Here is a 23340-nt window from a genome sequence, read left to right on the forward strand (position 1 = left end):
ATAGGAGTTATAAATATATGTAGATCTAAATATGTAGATATAAATAAAAAAACCAAACGTGCTAAATTAGTAAATACACAATGTACGGAGAAAAAATGTTAATAATGTCGAAATGCCAGATGACGTTGGTAATTTTAACCATTTATATAAGGACAGTATTTATAGTAAGTTCGTGTAGTGATTTGCAATGCAATAATAAATTATACACTTATAGATGTACTTGCGGTTATATTTGACGTCTTCATTTGTTACATTATTACAGCATAATGTATTTAATTAACTACAAATATACGTGTATAATTTAACAGTCACGTAATATGTGCCTTATTTACCCGCATAGTCAGGATTGTTAGTGCAAACCGGTATATCATGTCATGCGTCCCCTATCATTCTTTAATTATATCAAATCATTTCATATAATAGTATATAGGACAACAGTTTATATTGTGTGGTAAAATACAAGCAGTCCTGGACAAATGAGATATCGTATTAAAGAATTATGTGTGCTCCATGATCGACGAAAATAATTGCGACAAAACATTTTAAAATCTCTATTAAATTATCTTTATTTGTGGCTAGTCATAGAAATAACATATAACGCCTAAAGACATGTCATGCAAGCTTTCAGATATATTTCCAATTCGCGCAAAAAGAGTATGAGGAACCAGTAAGAACCATTAAGGAATCCAGGCACTATATATAGTATTGCTTCTTGAATTGTCTTGAATAAAATTGAATACAAGCCACAAGTTCTGTGATTGTGTTTCATCGCACCAATACGTTTCGTTTCCAATTATAAGGGTGGTTGTGAGTTCAATAGCAGTGTCAAATATATGCAGAACTGTCTAATGCAAAGTGACAGTGCATATTTATGAGATGGTCAACATCCTGGAGCACGAAATTACTTCGTATTTGTGTTTGTTTTAATTCTAGAGGGAGTGGCAGATTTATGCGCCACTTAAACGAACATTTCTCTGAGTGATATATTAGATAGCAAATGTTATGCATGCATAATATATGAGTATTTAACTCTAATGTTTACAAAAGTAATATTTCTTGTGCTATATGTTTCTTAATTTAATAGTAAGTCAGAATTTATATGAACCATGAATCATTTCCTGAAAGAATAAAAATTTATTTATATCAAAACTTTTTTTTTTAGAAAACTGTCGTGAAAATGAATGATACCCATGATGTATTTAGTTTATTTGCTCAACTATTAGTTTTCAAAGAATAGGGAGGGCTATTGTTCCCCCCCCCCCTCCGGAGTCACATTTGCACGTGCAATTTGATATCTCCAAAGTTACCCAAGAGAATAGGTTGAAACTTCACACACTTGTTCTCTGTGATTATCTAACATTTTATGCTTTGGAAAATAAACCGTTAAATGTCATATTTTGGTATTTGCTCTTTTCTATGTAACTGGTAGATTTTGTCATTTCGCGGAACACAATTCAATAAATGTCAAAAATGGCCCGTATAATATAACACGTTTATGGATATATTAGTATCAGATATTTGTAGGCAACACTTCTGTCAGTGAACAACGACGGTATGAACACAAGAGGACCATAGTGGTCAAAAAATGCAAATTACTTTACGAATTCGATAATATATACAATATACATGTATACAATTTTGACAATTTGTGTAAGGCGGGCAGACTGACAAGCTTAAGTCAAACTCGATAGTTTCCGTCAATAACTTAAGGTCAGACGATTCACTTATCTTAATATAACATGGTACATGTATATAGCAAGCTCATGTGAAGACCTAGCTTAAGATTGCTTTAACCCAAGCCCCTCCCCTCCCAGGAGCAAGGTCAATAAATATTATTACTTTCATCAGTAATTCAATAGATTTATCTATATCCCAACTAAAAACAACGGATCTTAATGTAACATTAAAACAAATGTTTCTACTATGGTTATAATTGAAAACCTAGTGCTTTAGCATGGCCATTTTTCTTGTGTGTTTTTTTTTTCCTCTCTAATGCTTGGACATCGTATGTCCCAGCCACATAGAAGGGGTAGTTTGGTTATTTCAAACTTAAGCCAGCCAAAATTTCTGAATCCGAGGCAGCTGATTTGAGTTGTACTGATTTGGCCTACAACGAACATTTAGCGGTATATCACCTTATTATTACGTTTTCCTGCGTTGAAAATTTTTAACTGATCACCGTTTAAGAAATCGCGGGAAAGGTTTGTTTAATTCTTAAGGCGCAATTATTGATCTTTATTATTTATCATACACAGGCCCTTAGTATTCATTATTTTTTATTATTGGCAAGTCGTATTATATTTAAAAATTCTAAACATAAATTACAGTACTGTAGAGTATTGCGAAATTGTCGAAGCCAAACTGGCCAAATTTAAGGCTTTGTTGAACTTGGTCCGTCACTCGTGGCTCTTCATTAATGATAATTTAATCAAATCACTTTCCCCACAGTTTAACTGGAAATTAAGTCGCCATATTACCTTAACAGCAAAGAATCAGACACGTAGAAGATAATCTTTGCATTTGACACTTTAAATTTGTGTTGAATTTATCTCCTCGATCCAAGCTTATCTTGATTTTTCTTCTTTTTTTTTTTTTTTAAAGGCAACTCAATTGATTATTCACTAATTTAGCCATCATTGTCTTCATGTTTTTTATTATTCTAGATGGGTAATCAAGGAAGTAGCAGTCAGGAACTAGGTGTTAAATTGGAGAATGATACTACTGTTACCTGGAAGAAGGTGACATCATGCAGTTTCCCTTTGCGTGAGGGACAGTGTGCTTGTTCCCAAGGCAACAATATGTATGTGTTTGGTGGAGTCATAAATGATGGGGAAAATCACATTGAAAGTTGTGAATTATTAAAATTTAATGTTGGTATGGAAAATTTTGATATGACTTGTATTAGAACTTGCCTTTTCATTTTTCACTAGGACTTATTTTGACGTTTCATTTCTATTTTTAATTTTCAGTCTCTTCAGATCCTTTCTTTTATCTGAAATGTCAAAATATTACTGGTTTCCTAGCAGTTTCTGTCCCCTAGCAGTTTTCCGGCCGTTTATCAATTTTGTCCAGTACAGTCTATTTTTACCAGTAAGGCATCCACATTACTTCATCAATCAGTGAAACATTTGTTTTCTATGCTAAACAGCATTTAAAATAGTATGTACAACAATTTATATGTTTTGAAGTTTTGCCTGTTATTAAAAGTAACATAAGAGAACTTGCGACATTAAAAAATAAGCAACACCTGGGAAATTCTAGTTTGAATATTCATGCGCAATAACTAAGACCCTATTTTAGGTTAATCAATACTTCTGAAAATATTTTTGCAGACGACACGGAAAAGGTTGGGAAGTTCTGTTTGTCTGATAAAAATCATCTTAATAATCATCTTAATATTGCTTTATGGTACTGAATTATATTCAAAATAGAAAAGGTCTAGTAAACTGCTATGAATTTTTTAATAAAGGTGAAAAAAAGGCATTACATTTCAGGCCTATATTCAAATTAAAAAGTAAAGTGAAAGTGCAGCATTAAACACATGGCAATGCTAGACAGGTACCTAACTTTGTCCTGTCAAAGTTTTGTACCCCTCCATTGACTGATTTTTATTTTATTTGTTAAAAAGTTTGATTTGTGGCTGGAAACTGCTAGGAAACCAGTATATCTTCCATATGTGTGGGGCTTTTTTTACTTTATAAATTACTGTGAAAGACTCTGGGTATAGCCCAGGTTTTAGTTATTGTGCAGTGATATAATTATAATAAAACTTATTTTTAAGTTGTTTTGTTACTATTCACTTTCTATCATTTAATAAATTAATATTCTATATTTAATCCTTAATATATATTACCTTTTACTATAATAACTGAAAATAAATAAGAATAACTTAAAACCTTTTCTTCAACTTAACAAATATTTTCAAACAGGTATTGAGGTAAAAGTCATATTTTAATTTCAGTCGATCTAACATGGACTTTAATTGATGCCAAAGGAACCCTTCCAGAACCTCTGTCTGCTGCTAGTTTAGTGTCAGTGGGAAATAAACTTTACTTATTTGGAGGCCTTAATCAAGAAACAGGTTGGCAAGACAGTCTCTATGTTTTTGATACAGGTGAGATTTAAAAACCGAAATATTTCTATGCATTATTTTACAAAGCTCCAGATCAGCATATAGAGGTAAATGGGCAATAGCTGCAACACCCACAGCCACCCCTATTAGAATTAATTGGGTATTTAAAATTTTCAGGTCATAAAATGAGTATTAATGCATTTTTACCCAATCTTTCAAAATTTAATTGGATACCATTACACACAACCTGGGAAGATTGTCTTGAAATGTCTTCCTTATTAATAAAAGCCACCAACCCATATATTAGTCAAAATTTCGGATTTTCATATTTTTTTTGCATGTCAGTCAAATACATGTAGTAAATTCTTCTTAATTGACTAGAGCTACTAACCAAGGTATTGTTTATAAGATTCATAAAATTAAACCATATCAAATTAGATAAGTGTTACACACATCTGTTGATGTGTCCTAAATGTCCTAGTGCTTTAACTGGGACTTACAATAACTAAAGTCCTGGGTTTTTATTAGCTCACCTGTCACAAAGTGACAGGGTGAGCTTTTGTGATCGCTTTTCGTCCGGCGTCCGTCCGTACACATTTACTTTAAATGACATCTCCTCATAAACCACTAAGCCAATTTCATCCAAACTTCACAGGAATGTTCCTTTGGTGGTCACCTTTAAAAATTGTTCAAAGAATTTAATTCCATGCAGAACTCTGGTTGCCATGGCAACCGAAAGAAAAAACTTTAAATATCTTCTTTTAAGAAAACCATGAGCTAGAGCTTAGATATTTGGCATGAAACATTTTCTAGTGAATGTTTACTAACTTTGTTCAAATAAAATCCCTGGGGGTCAAAATTGACCCCGCCCCAGGGGGGTCATTGATTTTCCCTATATGCATATAGTAAAAACTTAAAAAATCTTCTTTTAAAGAACCCAAAGAGCTAGAGCTAAGATATTCAGCATGAAACATCTTCTAATGAGTGTCTACCAAGTTTGTTCAAATAAAAGCCCTGGGGTCAAAATTGGCCCCGCCCCAGGGGGTCATTGATTTTCCCTATATGCATATAGTAAAAACTTAAAAAATCTTCTTTTAAAGAACTCAAAGAGCTAGAGCTAAGATATTCAGCATGAAACATCTTCTAATGGGTGTCTACCAAGTTTGTTCAAATAAAAGCCCTGGGGTCAAAATTGGCCCCGCCCCAGGGGGTCATTGATTTTCCCTATATGCATATAGTAAAAACTTAAAAAATCTTCTTTTAAAGAACTCAAAGAGCTAGAGCTAAGATATTCAGCATGAAACATCTTCTAATGGGTGTCTACCAAGTTTGTTCAAATAAAAGCCCTGGGGTCAAAATTGGCCCCGCCCCGGGGGGTCATTGATTTTCCTTATATGTGTATAGCAAAAACTTAAATAATCTTCTTTGAAAAAACCCAAATAGCTAGAGTTTAGATATTAAGCATGAAACATCTTCTAGTGAGTGTCTACAAAGTTTGTTCAAATAATAGCCCTGGGGTCAAAATTGGCCCCGCCCCGGGGGGTCATTGATTTTCCCTTTATGCATATAGTAAAAACTTAAAAAATCTTCTTTGAAAAAACCCAAATAGCTAGAGTTTAGATATTAAGCATGAAACATCTTCTAGTAAGTGTCTACAAAGTTTGTTCAAATAAAAGCCCTGGGGTCAAAACTGGCCCCGCCCCAGAGGTGTCATTGTTTTTAACTATATGTGTGTAGTAAAAACTTAAAAATCTTCTTTTAAAAAACCCAATGAGCTAGAGCTTAGATGTTTAGCATGAAATATCTTCTTATGGATGTCTACCAAGTTTGTTCAAATAAAAGCCCTTGGGTGAAAATTGGCCCTGCCGGGTGGGGGGGGAGGGCAGTAGATCATTGTTTTTCATTACATGTGGGTAGTAAAAACTTAACATTGTGAAACATCTTTTAATGACTGTCTTCAAAGTTTGTTCAAATAAAAGCACTGGGGTTTAAACTGACCCCGTTCCGGGGGCCTATATACAGGTGAGCGACCTCAGGGCCATCATTACCCTCTTGTTATATAAAAAGTATGTTTTTAATATTCAATGTCAACCATTGTGCTACATTTTGATGCTATAAACTGTCAGAGTAATGATTAGGATGAATAGCTGCATCAACCTTTTACCTGATACAGGTTGCAAAACCATACAAAATGAAAATACATATGAAGACATAGAAATTAATGAAAATGCTCATTTGGATATTACTTTAAACTTGAAGTTTTGTTTTCAATATTAATAACTAAAATCTGTCAGGAATGTTTGCATTAGCATAACTCTGATACGCACACTGATAATAATGAATATGGGTAATTTATTAATTTTAATATTTGAATATTGGAACAATTGTAATTACGCTTATCTGGAGCAGATAATATTATAAATCCTTTATACAGGGGCTTTATAAAATGTTTGTTTATCGGTTCATTATGAAATATTTTACAGACAAATATTGCTTGGGATACCTCATTATAAAATGAAGCTGTTATAAATATTCTGTTCCGGTTCAGTCAACTTCAGTGTATCCTATAGTATAATGCTTTTATTCTTTAAAGAGCTTTAAAAGCAAGAATAATATCAGTTAAAGTTTTTGTACCAATTAACATTTAAACTTAAAGGGACTCCACAGAGTTTTTTGACATGATGGGACTGAAAATATTTTTTTCCAGATAAATGTACCATTTGATGTAAGTTTAGACCACTAATCTTTGTGCAAAATTTCAGATCATTCGCGCACTTTGTTTTTCCAGAATAATTATTCAAATTGTAAAAAAATGACCCAAAATGAAAAGCGTTTAAACACTTTTCACTCAAATCAGGCTAAGAAAAGCATAAAAATACGATTTTCAATTTATTTCAAAGTATATTTCTTTATTATCTTTGCATATATTTCTGATTAAAGTGTCCCAGCTCATTTATGTAAGAAATTCAAATTTTATGTTTTTAGGCTTTTAAACCTCAATGGAGCCCCTTTTACCTTTGAATTCTGAAATACTTTAAAATGGATGACCTGCATTTCCATCAGCAGACTAGAGTTGACTCTGTTATGAATTTTGCATATATTTATGCCTCTTTTCAACATCAAAAGTTTCATAGAGCTGCATAGATTGCATTATTAAGCACTCAGCAATAGCGAAACATGCAGAATAATGAAATATGTTGTCCTGTAGACATTTCTTGATAGGCATTCTCTATAAATTGAAACAGAAAGAACCAATATATATTATTTTGATTGATGTACATATTTATTATTCTTGAAAACTTGGGATTTTCCAATGACATTCCAAAGTCTGTATGATTTATCGTTACTCAGAAATTGAAAAGTCAACCAAAATAAAGATGAAAGATAAGACGATGAATTAGATGATTTCAGTACTTTAACTGGAGACTGAGTCTAGATTTGAATATTGTAACTAAAACTACTGTAACCCAATTTATATTCGCGAATACAAATTTTCGCGTTTTGTCGAGGTCGGACATATTCGCGAATATTAATTTCCGCATTTTTTTTTTTTGATTTCCGAAAATAAAATATTCGCAGATTGAAAATTCAATTTAAGCATTTCAAAAAAAATACCTTCTCCAATCGGGGATCGAACCAACGCCGAGAAAATTTGTTATACGAGTCCGCAATCTAACCAACTGAGCTAGACAAGCTGTTAAGTTTGCCGGGTAAAAAGCGATACTAGGATGAAACCATCTTGTATTTCACTGTTTGTAATTATGTACACCAAATACCCTTTTGTGATGCTCGATAGGTTTATAACACCTTTAACAATTCAATCAAACAATTATTTTATGGATCGAAAAACAAAATGGAGGTTGTGATGCTCGATTGTTTTCCCACTTTTGTCAAACGATTTATTCAAACATTTTATATCTTAAACTGTATTTAAATGTGAATGTTTATTTTGATTACTATAAAGCCATGGAGATATTTTGATATTTATAAAATAGTAGTAGTTTACTTAGTTTGTGTTTTTATTGCTTTATGGCAATATTCATAACAATTCATTACTTCCTAGCAGGTGCCCGTAAATTCGAATATATATATAAGGTCAAGTATCAATGCATGAAAAACGTCTAAAATAAAAATTTCTCTCCAATTTAGTCGCGAAATCGTGCGGACTTATTCGCGCAAACAAATATTCGCGCTTTGTGGCCATCCGCGAATAAAGCGAATATTAATTGGTCGCGAATATTCGTTGGGTTACAGTATTTGTTTGCTCTGTGTTGTGACAATTAAGTAGTACCAGATATCCATGATAGCCTTTTGATGAAAATTACTATTATAATTCTTAACAATTACTTCAGATACCAGTACATGGTCTAAGATAGATGGTGAAGGGAAGAAACCTAGTGCTAGAGACAAGTTACAGGGATGTGTAATGGATTCATGTATATATTATTTTGGAGGATTCGGACCACAGCTGACTGGAGATGAAGATGATGAGGACTGGGAAGATGTAAATCTTTATCTTATCTTCTAAATTAAATGATAAAAGTTTTCTTATAACAAACTGGTTATAATGAAAAAATGGTGATAATGATAACAGTTAAATGCACCTTCCGACTATACATAGAAGTGATAGCTTGATTTGTTATCACAAACTTATGTATAAAACGTTTTAAAACATGCTAAAAAGTTGTTTAAACCTTTTGTAAAGAATAAGAACTTTCCCATTAAAATTGATATTGATTTCAATGTATCATGCATGGATGAATTTGGGATATACCAGCAATTTTATACGTCTCTAGAAAATTGATAACATCAAGTTGTTTATGCAGTCCCACAAGATGAGCATGTTTTACTATATACCTTCTTGAATGGAACATTATAATTACAAACATATACTATATAAATGTTATAGATGGATGACAGTGATGATGATGTTATAGATGAAGCAAAAACACAGAAAGCTGCTCAGTTTGGTTGGTTTAATGACCTTTACTCATTTGATACAGGTAATATTCAACATCTGATATTTGAATGTATTTCATGAGATATTCTTAGTAAACCAACCTTTATTATCTTTTTTGGCGGGGGGATATAGAAATAGTCTCCGTCCGTCCGACCTTCCGTCCGTCCGTCCTTCCGTCCGACATTTTTGTCCAGAGCATATCTCTAAAAGTATTTGAGTTATCAACTTTAAACTTCATAGGTGGATAGACCTCATTGAGGAGGAGTGCAGTGCACAAGAATGATAACTCTACCCTGCATAATTTTTGAGTTATTGCCCTTTGTTATTTTTCAAAATTGATTTTTGTCCAGAGCATGAGATATCAACATGAAACTTCATAGGTGCATAGATCTCACTCAGGAAGTGTGCAGTGCACAATAATGATAACACTACCTTTCATAATTTTTGAGTTATTGCCCTTTGTTATTTTTCATACTTAATTTTTCACCCGAGTGGAGCATAACTCAAAAAGTGTTTGAGATATCAACATGAAATGTCACAGGTGGATAGATTTTATTGAGGAGGAATGCTGTGCACTAGAATGATAACTCTTCCCTATACAATTTTTGAGTTATTGCCCTTTGTTCTTTTTCATACTATTTTGTCCAGAGTTTATCTCAAAAAGCATTTGAGGTATCAACTTGAAACTTCATAGGTGGATGGATCTCATTAAGGAGGAGTGCAGTGCACAAGAACGATAACTCTACCCTGCATAATTTTTGAGTTATTGCCCTTTGTTATTTTTCAAAATTAATTTTTGTCCAGAGCATAACTCTAAAAGCCTTTGAGATATCAAAATGAAACTTTATAGGTGCATAGATCTCATTCAGGGGGTGTGCAGTGCACAAGAATGATAACTCTACCTTTCATAATTTTTGAGTTATTGCCCTTTGTTATTTTTCATACCTAATTTTTCACCCGAGTGGAGCATAACTCAAAAGTGTTTGAGATGTCTACATGAAATGTCATAGGTGGATAGATTTTATTGAGGAGGAATGCTGTGCACAAGAATGATAACTCTTCCCTGCACAATTTTTGAGTTATTGCCCTTTGTTCTTTTTCATACTATTTTGTCCAGAGTTTATCTCAAAAAGTATTTGAGGTATCAACTTGCAGGGAATTCCCCAGGATATTTTTTAAGCGCTACATTTTTTTTAATAAGACGGGGGTGGGTGCGGGAGGGGGTCTTGACCCCTCATACCGCGTGTCGAAAATTTTTGCCATTTAAGGTGTCAAGATACTGCTGTGGGCTGTTTTAAAACAAATAATGAAAGCTTTTCACTTGATAAACATTTTCTTAATTTTAATATTTATTTTTTTCCATTTCCAACAATTCAAATAAATAAACAATTATATATAAACACAAGTTCACAACATGTGATCAACATTTATATGTATGTGTGTGTCCCATTTAAATGAGTATATTTCAGTTGTTTTTTCTTCATTAACATCATTAAAAGTGGGCCTGTCTTCTAGGTTTGTTGTCCTTCCATGCCTTGACTGCCTTCTCAAAGTTGAAAGATTCTAATGGGGGTCCTTGAAGGGAGATGGCAAGAAGAGTTCAGAACAGTTTTTTAGTCTTAACTCTCTTCAGGCAGCTGAATCCTCGCTCAAAGTCTGAAATTAATAAATGAAAGTAATCATTTATGTTAACCTCATGTCTTTTATTTATATTGTTTGTTAGATGTGAATATTTGAAAATTTAAAACTTCCAGCCTGTTTAAACTTAACTAAGTAAAAAAAATTTTATTTGAAATGTTGAAAAACTTCTAGCAAAGTGTTACACATCTGCAACTGTCATTGGAATTTCATTAATGTTCAAGAATGAATGAATTTAATAATGCTTACCTGCAGTAGAGGTTGGGAGGAGGAGACAGACCCACAGCAGCAATTCTGTAAAGAGCTGGATGACTGGTAGAAAGGTTGCCAGTAATCCAGGTCATGGTCTGGTCGGCTGACTGATCAGTCCCCTCTAAATTGGCACGTACCTGGTGCCAGTGGCTGCGGCACTGCTCCATATCTACACCAAAGTGCCTGGCCAGCTCCTGTATGTCCTGACAAACCAATGCTAAGGGGTAGGACAGTAGATTGCACTTCAAAAAGCTGTTCATGAACAGACTCGATTAAAGAGGGCCTGCAAAGTTAATATTTTTTTCATTTTGGGGATTCACTGAACAGAAACAGATTACAAGATATTTTTAATTAAAAAAGAAAATGACCAATTGGCTGTCACTAAGTGAGATTGTTGACGTAAAGTTTTTGTTGTTGTTTTCACTCATTTGCAAGTTGATAATGAACAGTCGTAAATGTTTTCAATGTTAAAGTAGCCATCAATCAAATTTTTTTCTGAATATCTATGCAGTTTAATCAAAGAGTAAAAAAAAGAAAAAAAAGCAAAGTTTCAACGACATTGCTCACAAAAAAAAACTCTTAAAATTGATAGTGAACTAGGCTTCCCTTATTCATGTTAGACATATTATTTTTTGAAATCTTAATACTACAGTACTGCTTAGACGTAACGATCATAAGAAAGTGAACATTACACTTATATCAAGACAATTAACCCATTCATCCCTAATTTAAATATCAAAACTGTTATATCGCATGTCAATTAATGCCAATTATATTATCAAAGCAATAAAAGTTATTACACCTACCTGAAACATGTAAATATCACACATGCTGCGGTTAAATTGCACCCATCTCAATACATGGTAATTGACAACACCTGAAAGTGCACCAACAGTCGTCTGCAGACATCGATGACAGGTGTCTGTGACGTCACACAGTCTAAAGGCAATCAGTGTATCGGGTTGTGTATACGCCTCGGGTAATTATCTACACAGGACATGTATATTGGCTTGTTTATTTGGCTAATTGGGGTTAACTTATAGACACAAAAGAAAGGGATATCGGTCATTTTTTAAAGCGCTATGATAATTTTAAGGCGCATCGGGATTTCTTGTTCTGAAATTTTAGCGCATCGGTGCTGATGCGCTAAAAGCACCTGGGGAATTCCCTGACTTGAAACTTCATAGGTGGATGGATCTCATTAAGGAGGAGTGCAGTGCACAAGAACGATAACTCTACCCTGCATAAATGTTTAGTTATTGCCCTTTTTTTATTTTTCAAAATTAATTTTTGTCCAGAGCATAACTCAAAAGGCCTTTGAGATATCATTATGAAATTTCATAGGGGCATAGATCTAATTCAGGAGGTGTGCAGGGCACAAGAATGATAACTCTACCTTTTATAATTTTTGAGTTATTGCCCTTTGTTATTTTTCATACTTAATTTTTCAATTCAATTTTTTTCTCAAAAAGTATTTGAGGTATCAACTTGAAACTTCATAGGTGGATAGATTTTACTGAGGAGGGATGCAGCACACAAGAATGATAACCTACCCTGCATTATTTTTCAGTAATTGCCCTTTGTTATATTCAGCCATCAGTATTCACATAGGTTTCAAATCTGTAATCACTATAGCCATCAGTTTTCATTACCAAAAGACCTCTTAAAATGGAATTATTCTGCTCTACTACTTGTACATTCTTCCAATGAGCAAACACATTCGGCGGGGGATGGCCATGTTGACATGGCTCTTGTTCTAATTATATGAACATCTGTTTTGATATTTTGTTCAGATTTAAATATTTTGTGCTAGGAAAATTGACGTCTGTTATAAATTTTGTCTGCTTAGTGTTTGAATTTAACAAACTTTCTCAAGATTAAAAAAAATGACATCTGAATTGTCTGTCGGACAACTTGGTATCTGACAAGTCACTTAAGTTCACAACCTCAGATTTGATACTAAATTGTTTGCAATGGCTATTGTGCTAGCTGTTAGTAGGGTATGGGTTCTAAATATGATAGCATTTGTTCTACATCAAATGATATTTTTGAAACCATAGTGCAAAATTTGAGGAATGTTGCTTGTGATATAAAACTTAATTCCGTTATGTGGTTTAGATTTGTCATAGATTTGTTCTTGGCAGCTAAAAGAGATATTTTAATAAAGTGATATTTGTTCAAAGCCACCATCGTTCCTGGAGAGTTACACCAGTACTAGACTACCTTCCTCCTTTGGTAGTTTAGCGCGGAGGAAGGTAGTCTAGTACTGGTGTAACTCTCCAGGAACGATGGTTAGTAAACTACCCGCCTATATGACTGAAATACTGTTGGAAAAGGCGTAAAATGAAACAAACAAACAAACAAACTTGTTCTTGTCAATGCTTAAACTGCTGGGATAGAGCCCATGCCGCATGTATAGCGCCATCCTGTGCAGTCCCACTATACTCTATATTGTTGGTATGTGTAGCTCAACTGTAGGATTTTAGAAATGAATTCCCTTAAACTTTGTTAGGACTTTTCCAAATTCAAAGCTTGGCAAATCCATCAAACCAATTCAGCAGGTTAAGGGTTAAACACGTCTGCTGTTAATTGGGTGATATAAAATTGTGTATATTACTATCTAGGCAAAAGGTTCTAAGTTTGTTTCCATTCTTAAATTTGTAGCTACAAATAAATGGTCACAACCAATGCACATGAATCTCGGGGTGCCAAAGGCTCGGGCAGCACATGGTATGTGCTCTGTGGGACGTAATCTTCTCATATTCGGAGGACGAGACACAGAAAAACGTACAAACGATCTCCATATTTTCAATGTTGGTAAGTAACTTTTGTTATAAATGATGAAATTCATCAAATAAAATGTCTAAATGGGAATAAGTTATTGTCAGGTGATGTTTAAGAAGTTTATTTATGTTGTTACTTAAAGTAGATAGTGATGTCTTAGATGCAGCTTCATATTTCATTAACTAGACTTGAACCTTTACAAGTTTTCATCGTCATAATTGTAGGTCAATGAGCTTTCACTGAATAAATGCCTTAAGTATACTTTTATGATAATTCCTGAATGACCATGTTTTAATATCAGGTAATGCTTTAATATCAGATAATGTGCATAAGCACTTTGTCTAACAGTTTTTGTTTTTAAACAATAAATGAGCCGTGTCACCACAAAACCAACATAGTGCGTTTGCGACCAGCATGGATCCAGACCAGCCTGCGCATCCGCGCAGTCTGATCAGGATCCATGCTGTTCGCTGTCAGTTTCTCCACTTGTAATAGAGTTGGTAAGCGAACAGCATGGATCCTGATAAGACTGCGTGGATGCGCAGGCTGGTCTGGATCCATGCTGGTCGCAAACCCATTATGTTGGTTTTGTCATGACGCGGCTCAAATGTTTAAACTGTGAGAGAACTTCAATTACAATTTAGAAATTAATTGTTCTCAGACACAAGGAAGTGGGAGTTGGACATGAAGATAAATGGTGAAAGGCCAGTTGCACGGTCATTTCACACAGCTACAGCGGTCGGTAAGCGGATGGTAGTAATGGGAGGCCGAGGACAGGATAACAATCATCTCGCAGACTTCCATATATTTGATACTGGTAAGTACGAAATAGTGATTTTTGAAATAGGTCCAAAACTTTCTTTGCATTAAAATAGAATGTGTAGTGTTTGTGATGTGTTTGCTAGCACTATGTCATTGTCCTATCACGCACATTTTGTAGTGATGACATTTTAAATTTTTTAAAAAGAGTATAAAATATCTGCTAAATTGTCTCAATTGTGTGTACTTTCCAGTGAATACTTTTTGTAACATTTTAGCTGATTACAATCCAGGTTGATTTTCTGATGGTTTAAATAAATTTTAACATTCCCCAAATCATAGAATTAAATAGAAGTTGACTTTTGGCACTCAATGAAAATAGTTTTGATTTCAAGTTGTTTTTCACGGCCAATGTAATACAGATTTTAAGGTTATGATAACCAGGTTGTCTTCTAACTTTATTCTAAAATATGAATAAAATGAGATTTAGTACTAGGGTGTACAAAGTTCAAACTGGGTTTATAGTTTGTGTATAACCCTGACTTTAGAGATACATGTTTGACTACTAATCATTTGATTGAATAAAGATAGATAAAGTTAGAAAATAGAATGAAATTAAAAATGTAATTGAAATATACATGTACAATCAATTTGAAGAAAAGGAGATTGATGCATAACATTTCTAAACAAAGTATTTCTTTCTGAAAATAACTCATGAAAAAAGACTTTAATAAATGCTAAGTAACTTGTTATTGGACATTTTTATGCCCCCACAATGTGGGAGCATATAGCGTTGCACTTGTCCGTCCGTCCCGAAAGTGAACGCAACTCCTCTTAAACCGGATGACAGATTTTGCTTAAACTTACAGGGATGAACAACCTTAATGTGTAGATGGTAGTAAAGGAAGGAATTTTCGCTGCGACCAAATTTAACAGAAATATGGCCCTTTGTTGATTTTTTCACTAGATACTATGTAGAAATTTTGTGAACGCAACTCCTCTTAAACCGTATGGCAGAACTTACAGGGATGAACAATCTTAATGTGTAGATGGTAGTAAAGGAAGGAATTTTTGCTGCGACCAAATTTAACAGAATTATGGCCCTTTGTTGATTTTTCACTATATACTATGTAGAAATTTTGTGAACGAAACTCCTCTTAAACCGGATGGCAAATTTTGCTTAAACTTACAGGGATGAACAACCTTAAGATGTAGATGGTTGTAAAGGAAGGAATTTTCGCTGCAACCAAATTTTACAGAATTATGGCCCTTTGTTGATTTTTTCACTATATACTATGTAGAAATTTTGTGAATGCAACTCCTTATAAACCGGATGGCAGATTTTGCTTAAACTTCCAGGGATGAACAACCTTAATGTGTAGATGGCAGTAAAGGAAGGAATTTTTGCTGCAACCAAATTTAACAGAATTATGGCCCTTTGTTGATTTTTTCATTATATACTATGTAGAAATTTTGTGAACGCAACTCCTCTTAAACCGGATGGCAGATTTTGCTTAAACTTCCAGGGATTAACAACCTTAATGTGTAGATGGTACTAAAGGAAGGAATTTTTGCTGCGACCAAATTTAACAGAATTATGGCCCTTTGTTGATTTTTAGTTTTCAACTTGTGGCACATGTAGTCCAAAAAATATTTGACCTAGAGTCATAAGATTGACAGAACAGTGGCGTGTGGGGGCATCCGTGTCCTATGGACACATTTCTAGTTTTAACTTGATTTACTTATTATTTTATTTAACTTTGTAAATTTATGTTTCAATGATAAAGAAATGTTAAATATTAATTTCCAAAAGAGAATAAGGTTTTGAAACCTTAGTAAAATTTTATAGATTTACTGTTACATGAATTTTATTAATGATAAATTGTTCAATGTATTATATAACTGTCTGTCAAATGTTGTAGAAACAAAAGAATGGATGCAACCTGAGGTGTTGGGAGACACACCTGAGGCTAGAGGGCAGCACTGTGTGGCAGTTGTAGGGGATAAACTTGTCATGTATGGAGGAACCTCACATTTCAATACAGAAACTATGATGTGTTCTAAGCTTCATGGTGATACATATGTTCTACAAATAGGTAAAGTTCTAATAAATCAATGTGTGTGTATTTCAACACAAATATATTTCTTCATTTAAAGAAAAGGTAGCATTAGCAACCTAATTGGGCCAAAGTTTTGGCAATGTTGATTTTAAAAAAATACAACATGGTCAATAAAAACTTTCTGAATATTGAAAAAATATAGGTAACTAAAATAGGAGCCATTGATTTTTAAGCTTGATAATTCAAAGAATTGTGGGACAAACTTACCTGAGTGTTGGCGTAACACTGATTAAACTGCATTACTTGATATCTTTAAATGAAGGTGTTTGCTTGAAACTTTATACACTTTTCAGATTAAAACTGAACGTCACTTTTTAAAAACCCAGAAAAACATAACCTGTTACATGGATTTTGACTTCATTTGAGCCCCTTGAGGACTTTCATACATGCCCTAGAAAATCACTAGCCAAGATCCATGACTCTGACATGGATTTTGACTTAAATACCCATAGTGAAATTTAAAAGTTCTTCATGCAAGATCAATCATAAAAGCTACTTCAGGTATTATTATGCTCCTACTTATCAGATGGGAAATTAAAGTCAAAATTTAACTTTAATATTTTTTCAATCTTGGCAATAACTTTGATGAAATAATTGTAAGAAATGCAAAGCATTCCAAAATTATACTTCCAGGATTGTTTTGTACACTGATACCTTCCAAAGAACTTCACATTGTCTGTGATAATATTTTTCACTGTTGAAGGCCGATAACTTGCCTTAAATTTGACTAAATAATAGCTCCATGTGAACATACAAAAGTATTACATTACTGTGTCATGCATTTGAATGATATCTTTCTCTTTGTGAATTGATACATTATCCTTGCTCTTTGTTTAATACTATGTGCAGTTTTCATGCAAGAATGGTAGTAGGGCTATAGGGATATTAATTAGGTCAATATTTTAGCAAAAGCAATAGAAATGTTTTAGCAGTTGGTACTTATGCTAAAAAATAGTTGTCTGTCCATCTTTTATCATAATATTATTTCTGTTTCAGCTGATGTACTTAAAGGACAAGCAATACATACAGACAATACTCAGGGAAACAATACAAATGATACTCAAACTAATGGTTCCACGTCATGATTCCAATTATCATCATGTTTTACTTCATTCAATGAAATCTTGTATATAAATATATATTAATTAAAGATGGAAAATTATTTTGTTGAATCATATTGCTTTAAAGCTTTCATTGACAAAAAGTCAGTGATAAAAATGTCTTAACAGATCTACTCTCATTTCTATTTTTGTATGCCTGAAACAAAAAATTGGCATATAATGGCCTGGCTGTATTTTATTTTATTTCAAATTATTGTTTGTTATGCCGCCCAGTCATGCAACATTATAATAATTCTTCATACAGTGTTCATCCGTCTGTCTGTTAGCAATTTGGTGTTAACTCTGCATGATTACAAAGTGCAGTTTTTAACTTTCTTAGGTCAAGGTCAATCTTAGTCATTCTCTATGAATTCCAAATGTTTGTTTACACTGTATCTTTTGAATAGAAAATGGAAATCAAAACTATTTGGCAGATATGATAAAAATTGATCATTTAGTAATATAGGGATAATTCAAATTTTTATGCCATCGCAATATGTGATGCAGTGGCATATAGAAATTCAACTGTATATGTGTTTGTTGACAGATTATACAGTAACCTTAATTTTTTAGCTCACCTGTCACAAAGTGACAGGGTGAGCTTTTGTGATCGCTTTTCGTCCGTCCGTCCGTAAACTTACTTTAAATGACATCTCCTCATAAACCACTAAGCCAATTTCATCCAAACTTCACAGGAATGTTCCTTTGGTGGTCACCTTTAAAAATTGTTCAAAGAATTTAATTCCATGCAGAACTCTGGTTGCCATGACAACCGAAAGAAAAAACTTTAAATATCTTCTTTTAAAAAACCCCAAGAGCTAAGGCTTAGATATTTGGCATGAAACATCATCTAGTGAGTGTCTACCAAGTTTGTTCAAATAAAATCCCTGGGGTCAAAATTGGCCCCGCCCCAGGGGGTCATTGATTTTCCCTATATGCATATAGTAAAAACTTAAAAATTCTTCTTTAAAAGAACCCAAAGAGCTAGAGCTAAGATATTCAGCATGAAAGATCTTCTAATGAGTGTGTACCAAGTTTGTTCAAATAAAAGCCCTGGGGTCAAAATTGGCCCCGCCCCAGGGGATCATTGATTTTCCCTATATGCGTATAGTAAAAACTTAAAATATCTTCTTTTAAAGAAATCAAATGGGGGGCGGGTGAGATCATTGTTTTTCATTAGTGTAGTAAAAACTTAACATTGTGAAACATCTTCTAATGAGTGTCTTCCAAGTTTGTTCAAATAAAAGCCCTGGGGTTTAAACTTACCCCGCTCCGGGGGCCTATAAACAGGTGAGCGACCTCAGGGCCATCATGGCCCTCTTGTTTTATAAAAACCCCAGGTCTGATTTCATTTAAACTTGCCAGGATTTTTCCTTGAGTGAAAGGCTTCCAAAATTGTTAAAAAAAATTGATTCCATACAGAAATCTTGTTGCCATGGTAACCAAAAGGAATAATACAAAGAATGTTAAAAAACTTCTAGAACTAAAAGGCCTAGAGCATTGATGTTTTGTGTAAGGCATTGTCTTGAGGACTTTACCAAGATTGTTCAAATGAAAGCCCTGGGGTCAAAATTTAGATTGTTCAAATTAAAGCCCTGGGGTCAAAATTGGCCCGTCCTAGGGGCGATACGTTTTCTATATACATGTTAAAAAGTTTAAAAAAAAATTTCATCAAAACTACAAGGGCTAGAGCTCCGATATTCGGCATGAAAAAATGTCTAGTGAACATCTATTAACATTGCTCAAATTATACCTTTAGGATCAAAATTGGCCCTGACCCAGAAAGTTGTGACTTTTCTTCATATTCTCTTTGCTATAAAATAGTCATTTCATGAGTTAAATAATGAAATGTAAACAACTCATATTGGAACGTGTTTTTATACATGTGTACATGTTTTGCAATTTTCGTAAAAGAAAGATTAAATAGCTTGGAGTTTGTCTGAAGGTCATAACCTGTAGCAAGGGGGCATGTTAAGGCCGTTGTCTTAAAACAACTTGCCCCTCACCAATGTGGGTTCGAATCCCATCAGGGACTTTGGATTCTTTCATACGAGGAAGCTATCCAGTTAGCTTATGGAACGTCGGGGGTCCCCGTTTGTCCCTGAAATATGCATGAAGTGGCACCTGAGATCTTCCTCCACCAGTCATGACCTCCAGGAAGAGTGATGTATGCCTTGTAGGGATATTTTTCAAATTATCTGAGCACATTATAAGGACAATGATTCACAGCTTGTATACTTGTATATGTTCTTGTATAGAAACAAAAAATAACATCTGTTCCTACTTTTTAGCTCACCTATCACAAAGTGACAGGGTGAGCTTTTGTGATTGCTTTTCGTCCGGCGTCCGTCCGTTGTCCGTCCGTAAACTTTTACTTTAAATGACATCTCATAAACCACTAAGCCAATTTCATCCAAACTTCACAGGAGTGTTCCTTTGGTGGGCACCTTTAAAAATTGTTCAAAGAATTTAATTCCATGATGAACTCTGGTTGCCATGGCAACCGAAAGAAACAACTTTAAATATCTTATTTTAAAAAACCCAAAGAGCTAGAGCTTAGATATTTGGCATGAAACATCTTCTAATGAGTGTCTACCAAGTTTGTTGAAATAAAAGCCATGGGGTCAAAATTGGCCCCGCCCCAGGGGGTCATTGATTTTCCCTATATGCATATAGTAAAAACTTAAAAAATCTTCTTTTAAAGAACCCAAAGAGCTAGAGCTAAGATATTTAGCATGAAACATGTTCTAATGAGTGTGTACCAAGTTTGTTCAAATAAAAGCCCTTGGGTTAAAATTGGCCCCGCCCCAGGGGGGTCATTGATTTTCCCTATATGCATATAGTAAAAAATTAAAAAAACTTCTTTTAAAGAACCCAAAGAGCTAGAACTAAGATATTTTGCATAAAACATCTTCTAATGAGTGTCTACCAAGTTTGTTGAAATAAAAGCCCTGGGGTCAAAATTGGCCCCGCCCCGGGGGGTCATTGATTTTCCCTATATGCATATAGTAAAAACTTAAAAAATCTTCTTTTAAAGAACCCAAAGAGCTAGAGCTAAGATATTTAGCATGAAACATGTTCTAATGGGTGTCTACCAAGTTTGTTCAAATAAAAGCCCTCGGGTCAAAATTAGCCCCGCCCCGGGGGGTCATTGATTTCCCTTATATGCGTATAGTAAAAACTTAAAATATCTTCTTTTAAAGAAATTAAAGAGCTAGAGCTAAGATATTTAGCATGAAACATGTTCTAATGGGTGTCTACAAAGTTTGTTCAAATCAAAGCTGTTGGGTCAAAATTGGCCCCGCCCAAGGGGGTCATTGATTTCCCTTATATGTGTATAGCAAAAACTTAAAAAGTCTTCTTTGAAAAAACCCAAATAGCTAGAGTTTAGATATTAAGCATGAAACATCTTCTAGTGAGTGTCTACAAAGTTTGTTCAGATAAAAGCCATGGGGTCAAAACTGGCCCCGCCCCAGGGGTGTCATTGTTTTTAACTATATGTGTACAGTAAAAACTTAAAAAATCTTCTTTTAAAAAACCCAATGAGCTAGAGCTTAGATGTTTAGCATGAAACATCTTCTTATGGGTGTCTACCAAGTTTGTTTAAATAAAAGCCCTTGGGTTAAAATTGGCCCTGCCGGGGGTGAGGGGAGAGGTCATTGTTTTTCATTATATGTGTGTAGTAAAAACTTAACATCATGAAACGTCTTCTAATGGGTGTCTTCTAAGTTTGTTCAAATAAAAGCCCTGGGGTTTAAACTGGCCCCGCTCCGGGGGCTTATATACAGGTGAGCGACCCAAGGGCCATCATGGCCCTCTTGTTAATGTTGTAATAATGCGGTGGCGTCACAAATGCAATTTTGTTTCTTTCAAGTTTAGCGAAAGGGTGTCTCTGCTTTGAAAGATTACTCGGTTTCTATTTGGGCGTACATGTATATTGCCCACCTGAGCGGTTCTTTTGTTGGCCACCTGGTCACCTTTGACATTGAACGAATTTAAATGTTATCTTGTGACATATCTTATTTGTATGATACACCGACATGGTGAAGCAATCAACCTAGATCTGTTTTGGCCCTCTGTTATGACAAACTGGCCTACGATGTCCATCTTCTCATCTCTCAGACTTTTAGATCACCCCGTCTGTTTGTCATATGCATGTATATGTGCAAGCTTTTTACACCGTTATTATTGTATTTTTAAACAGTCTTGATTTGATTGGTTATTTATGTATCACTAAATAGTCGAGAAAAGGGTGTCACTTCTGAAAACAGAAAGAAACTGCGCTGTTGAACAATCGGGTATCTTCCAAGATTAATGTCTCGTGTATCATAATTATGGCGTCGGACTGCCTGAAAACTCAAACTAAATGGACGTTCAACTTGTCCACCAAACTTGCTCGTCTGACCTTGGTGCCTTTTGGCTTTCTTTTCCGTTGTGTTATAAATGCTTTAATATTGAGAGAAACCAGTATGTCTTGTAGTTAATCGTCTGTTTGAAAAATGATGCAACAAAACATGAACGTTGAAGCAGGGCGAGTACCATGAACATTTGATGGAGTAAATATATTATTCGTATTTATAAACCTAGTGACATAAGATTTAGACCGGAATCCCCTCATTAGGTCATACTAGCACAGACCCACACTACACTTGCTGGTGAGGTATAATAGCGCGATCCTACCAACAAACAAATGACCCTAATATAGAGCAAGCTACGCATATGATAGAAGATGTTCTATATAATATATATTGGAGTGGTCGAAGTAAAACAGAAAAGAAGAAAAAATGTTCTAAATATATTTTGGAGTGGTCGAAGTAAAACAGAAAAGAAGGAAAAAAGATCAAAGCTGTAGTACAATAATCTAATTATAGATAAAGGTGCAGTAATCAAAAACTTTGGTAAAATAATATAATAAGAGACAAAAGTGCAGGTAATCATTCAAAATATCATGTGACGTTGTCGTCACATCTGTTCCAACAATTTACCCAGGGCTGGTACTGGTATCAACTATTATGTTTGTTTATTTTCTGACAGCTGCTGCAGTTAAATATCAATTAGTACATGTATTGAACAAATACACTCTTATCTTATACCTTTTAAGGCCTGTAAAATTCAAAGTATAAATGGTTAACTGAATGATTATTAAGCCGAATAATTAAATAATTAAACCCATCTTCGTCTGAAAACGGAATTGTGCATAAACTATCATCATAATTTCAACTAATATTTATACGAATATAAATTTTTGTATTTACAAATTGACTTTTCCATTTATTATTATATAAAAGCTATTGTTTGAAAGGCACTGAAACACAATAAATTGTTTCCCTGTCATACTTAACAAATATACTCGACTTAAATCATTACGTAAAGTTGTCGTATATATCTGTCAACAAACTTTTAGGATGTAAGATTAAAGGTTAGATTTCCTCTAGATCTTCTTGGAAACTCGGACATTGATTCAGCAGGTGAGATTTTCAGTAAAAATATGAAACTTAACTTCTTTACCTAAATGTCTTATTTTGAACATTAACAAATACATTTATACCTTTACTTTTTTTTGAAAATGATAATCCAATATTTAGATTTAATCCAAATTGTGACTTGTTTTGTTAGGTTTTTTTGTGTTTTTTTTTGTTTGTTTGTTTGTTGTGG

The 23340-nt window shown here is 34.0% G+C and overlaps 1 protein-coding gene across 2 annotated transcripts; it reads left to right on the top strand.

Moving 5' to 3' along the window:
* The first annotated feature begins 2105 nt into the window (after positions 1-2105).
* Positions 2106-17747, top strand: LOC132728007 (kelch domain-containing protein 1-like). 2 transcript variants are annotated; one of them, XM_060713607.1, is made up of 9 exons: positions 2106-2201; positions 2664-2874; positions 3962-4114; positions 8425-8576; positions 8982-9075; positions 13587-13739; positions 14368-14523; positions 16388-16561; positions 17582-17747. In XM_060713607.1, exons 2-9 carry the CDS (start codon positions 2664-2666, stop codon positions 17668-17670), a joined length of 1182 nt encoding a protein of 393 aa, XP_060569590.1. In that variant the 5' UTR covers positions 2106-2201; the 3' UTR covers positions 17671-17747. The 2 variants fall into 2 exon arrangements, with proteins under 2 accessions (XP_060569590.1, XP_060569591.1); XM_060713608.1 differs by lacking the exon at positions 2106-2201 and adding an exon at positions 2217-2285.
* The last annotated feature ends 5593 nt before the right edge of the window (positions 17748-23340 follow it).

This window comes from Ruditapes philippinarum, unplaced genomic scaffold, assembly GCF_026571515.1.
Source record: "Ruditapes philippinarum isolate M1 unplaced genomic scaffold, ASM2657151v2 ctg5219_1_1_1_1, whole genome shotgun sequence".
NCBI lineage: Eukaryota > Metazoa > Mollusca > Bivalvia > Venerida > Veneridae > Ruditapes > Ruditapes philippinarum.